This window comes from Asparagus officinalis, chromosome 1 (genome assembly GCF_001876935.1).
Source record: "Asparagus officinalis chromosome 1, Aspof.V1, whole genome shotgun sequence".
In the NCBI taxonomy this organism is placed as follows: domain Eukaryota; kingdom Viridiplantae; phylum Streptophyta; class Magnoliopsida; order Asparagales; family Asparagaceae; genus Asparagus; species Asparagus officinalis.
The window spans coordinates 37,936,154-37,940,366 of NC_033794.1; the positions used below are offsets into that span (position 1 = coordinate 37,936,154).

The window sequence follows — 4,213 nt, forward strand, 5'->3', positions numbered from 1 at the left end:
CTTGGTGTGTTGGGGTTTTAGAATATGTAGATCAAGTTCAACGGAGCGGATCATCCACAATGTCGCTCAATCATGTGATTTTAGAGGCGTCATAGGAGGAAATCCCCTCCTATGACAAGGATACCCATTAATACTTTGGCAATGAGGGATGTCTTGTTGGTCAATATGTCAAACGTTGTGATTGTCCCTGCATATAGTCACATTTTAGGCAGGTTGCAACAAATGCTGCTTAGCTTTTAGCTTCCATTGTATTTATGTAATACCATCTGGCTGTCTTTGTTACATCCTCCTATTTGATCAAAAGCTTTTGTTTTGCAGTGAAAATTTCTTTTTCAGAATGTTATTGATGAATGAGTGCTACCTTCCAATGTTTAGGTCTGCATAATTCAAGTCTATTCAATGTTTCCCCATGTCTTGTTATACGAAATTCCTTGTAAATCTTTTCCTTGACGTATCTTGGAAACATACGTTGTTACAGGTCAATGTACTGTTCTTTTTGTGTTAGTTTCACACTGATAGTTTATATTGTAGTCGTATTATTAAGTGAGAGTGTGCTTGTTTCATTAAGGAGAAGATTGCATATTTGCTAGGAGTATGATTGTTTCTCCAGGGAATTCTTAAGTGAGAGAGTTTAATAGAATCTGGGGTGGTTTAAGCTCTTTGGATCAGTTGGCGGATGAGAAGGAAATGAGCCATTCTGATTTAGATGATAAACAAGCTAAATTAACCCGAACGATGCTACAGCATGAGTGTGAACAAAGCCAAAACCCAGTTTGCACATTTTATTTAGAAATACCACATATTCCTAATTACTTAGACAAAAATTATAGCATATTACAGTAAAATATAGCAACTTAACGTACCGAACTACTGAAATAGAAAGTGGGTTAACAATAATTCGGTTGGGTTGGATCTCAGTGTGATTTTTTAGGTGGAAGGGTTGAAAAATACATGGGGGGTAAAACTTTGGGCTTACAGATGAAAAACAATTTTGTGAAGGGGACGGGTTAAAAACTTAATGGGGATCAACTTTGGTTTATAGGCTAAAAAGTAAAAACCCATCTACAGTTTGCCATGTTTGTTGCTTTAGTGTGAAAAAAGAAAAAATAAATAGTTTAAGCATTTGGTTTAAAAATAAATGTATACTAAACAACTTAGAACCAAAAAGTAGCAAGTTACAACATAATATATAGTAATTTACACTGTATATCAAACTATTGATGTCGTTACTTGTTAGTGGTGAAGTGACCAAAATGTCAACACCACAAGAAACTAAGTTGATTAACAGGTTGTTTATAGGGCTATACCTGAATTCCTGTATAATAACAGTTTCCCCCCCATTAAACAGGTTAATTAAATAAATCAACAAAGATTTGATTTTGCTACAGAGCCTGTTATTCTAATTAAAAAACAAAAATCTTCTCCTATTTACAGACTTAAGTACTCCTGCATGCAGACCTGATTGCCTTCGACCTCAATATTGTGTTGTATACTTCTACTTGCTCAAACCTTGTTCTTCAATCCTTTCATACTCATCTTCAGCGTCACGCTGAACATTTTTACCTTTTCTTTTGCCTCCCTTCAGCATCTGTATCAATAATTCTGTAGGCACTTCTGACATCAATCCTGAAATTACCACATTAAGAATTCTGGATAGAACTGCTCAGCCAACAATGAACCAGTCTGCAATGGCTGCTCAGAGATACTAGTATAGCACGATTTCTTGCTTGGAGACTGCAAAATGAGCTCATCCAATGTTCCAAATGAAAGCATCCGTTTTATCGAGTTCAGCATGGGTGGAACCATCTGCGATGATTGTGCCATTTCGGCAGTACATCCATAGTAGGCTGTGGTTTCTTCGCTGCAGGAGTTGGGGGAGTTTATGACCTCAGATGTGCTCTCCTCGCCCTTCTCGTGGGAACCCAAGAGGTAAGCAAAGAGTTGTTGATCGCTCCATTCGATTATGTTTTCACTACTTCCTTTCAAAATTTCATGTTCCTTGGGATCGGTACAGCTTGAGATTTCTTGTTTCTTGTCAGTTTCATTTGGAATACTTCCTTTATGCCTAACCCGACAGAGAACCCAGTCGTCCAACTGAAAGAAGCATGCGCAGGATTGGACTTTAGTATGACAAACAAAAGTGGACGTAACTGCTGGAAATTTTCAGTTCTTACCCGCATCGAACTCTTAGGCTTTTGGGCCCAAGAAGTATTGTCATCAAGTAGACGATACTCATGCATGACCCAGTCAGTCTTGATTCCCTTTGGTGGCCGGCCTTGGTAGAAGACAAGGGCTTTCTTCACGCCGAGGCACTGGGACCCACCGGTGGCGATGATTGGTTTGTCTATGCCTGTAGCTTTCCAGTATCCAGATGCTGCTCCTCTATTTGGCCGTGATCCATTAGGATACTTCCGATCTCTAGGGGTAAAGAAGAACCATTCACCTTCTCCAAAGAAAGCTTTGTCTGATCAAAGACGACAACAGTTAACTACTACTACCAAATTGACAGGTTATCACTAGCGCCAAAATCTGATGATATCTTAATTTTATTTTATTTTATTTTATTTTTAATCTCTTTTCCCTTACAAACATCTCCTAGCAATAGACTAATATTAGCTTAAGCTAATATCATTGTCATAGCTAAGTGCATCCAAACAGAATGTCGCAAGATTGTACTTAAGAGAAACCTGATAATAATTCCTTGATCACCCAAACAAAACCTGTCAATTAGAATTTTAAGTAATTTGTGATCTGCAGTACTGATTTTTTTACATTACCGTCTTTCCAGCCCACATACTGATTTGAATAAGCATTAGTTGTTTGCTTCTTAACGGTTACCAAAGTAGGCTCTTTTACTATCTTCTTTAGGAAAATTGCTTGGTGTAAATTGGAAGGAAGGTTCTCAACTAAGAAACAAAGTGTGCAAAAAAAAAAAAAAAAAAAAAAAAAAGGAAGGAAGGAGGAATTACCTGGAAGATCCCATGGATTGAACTTGTACAAGTCTATATCGGCAATTATAGATGTTGCTGGAGTGAGGGAAGAGGTGACCCTTTTTCTTAAGTAGTGGGTGATTAGTTCTTGATCAGTGGGATGAAATCTGAATCCTGGCGGCAATTGGGAGCCTTGTAGATAAAAGCCTTCCATTGGATTTCCAAAGATATTCTTCTACTAAGAAGATGTATAACTAAGAAAGAGAAGGAAAAGGAAGAGGAGGGCAGATAGCTTGAAGTGTGGTATGGGAGCTCCAGCTTAGGTTCCTTTTATAGGGAAATATGGTTGTTGGGCTTGTCTCCTGGATACTGAGCAAAGAATGTTGGGAGAAATTGCAACAATCTCAATTTCTCGGCTCCTTTTCAATTTCATGGTATTTGAATAAAGCCAAATAAGTGATACAAAAGATGATGAATGCACAAGATGATATATAAAGGATAAGTCTCTCAATAACGTAAGCTCATAGATGAGTTACTTGCGGGAGGTAAATTACCCGAATGCACTATTGAACAAAGCACCTATCAAGAACAATTAAAAATAACCCCCATTTGCATTTCTGGCTGAAGATATTGCCAAATTGGTTGACAGACCTCTGGCAGAAATAGTTGGCATTTACCCTGTCGAGACCTAGGAGACAGGATCAAATGTTCATATATCATGAGATGAGCCACGAGATTATGAGTAGTCTTGGGAGAGTAAGACCAAGATCCATATCTATTAACTAATATCCATCCGACACATCTATGAAGCCACCTAGGAGTTTCCATGACCGAGGCAGCCTTAAAATTTTGGATTAACTTAAACCTGCACCTGCTTCCTAGCGATGCTGCTTTTGCTTCTGGAAACAGATGGGATCCAGGGGACAAGCAAAGGTTTGGCCTGTCGCGAATGAAATATCTGATTTTGCCCTTTAAATAGGTGATTTTGTACTAGCTTACTGTTGAGTTATTTAGATAGTAATTAGTCAATGTTGTAAGGACCTATTTGTAAGAGTGCCCTTCTATAAAAGGGTATCTATCTATGAGAGAAAGTAACCCTAATCTTTCAACATGGTATCAGAGCTCTAACCTAGCCGCCTCCTTCTTCAACCCGACGAAATCCAACCCGAACAAATCCGAAGGGCTTCGGTCGTCATCCTCTGGTACTCGGTCGTCATCCTTGTCACGCCCCGAAACTACAGCGGAATATCATAAAATACGGGGTACGCGACAGCAGCGACCCG

General features: G+C 38.8%; 1 protein-coding gene across 1 annotated transcript; it reads right to left on the reverse strand.

The window, feature by feature from the left end:
* On the reverse strand, positions 208-3,144 carry LOC109842211 (NAC transcription factor 29-like). Its single transcript, XM_020411117.1, has 3 exons — positions 2,970-3,144; positions 2,175-2,464; positions 208-2,094 (listed from the first exon to the last, which is right to left on the reverse strand). The coding sequence occupies exons 1-3, from the start codon at positions 3,142-3,144 to the stop codon at positions 1,633-1,635; spliced, it is 927 nt and encodes a 308-aa protein (XP_020266706.1). The 3' UTR covers positions 208-1,632.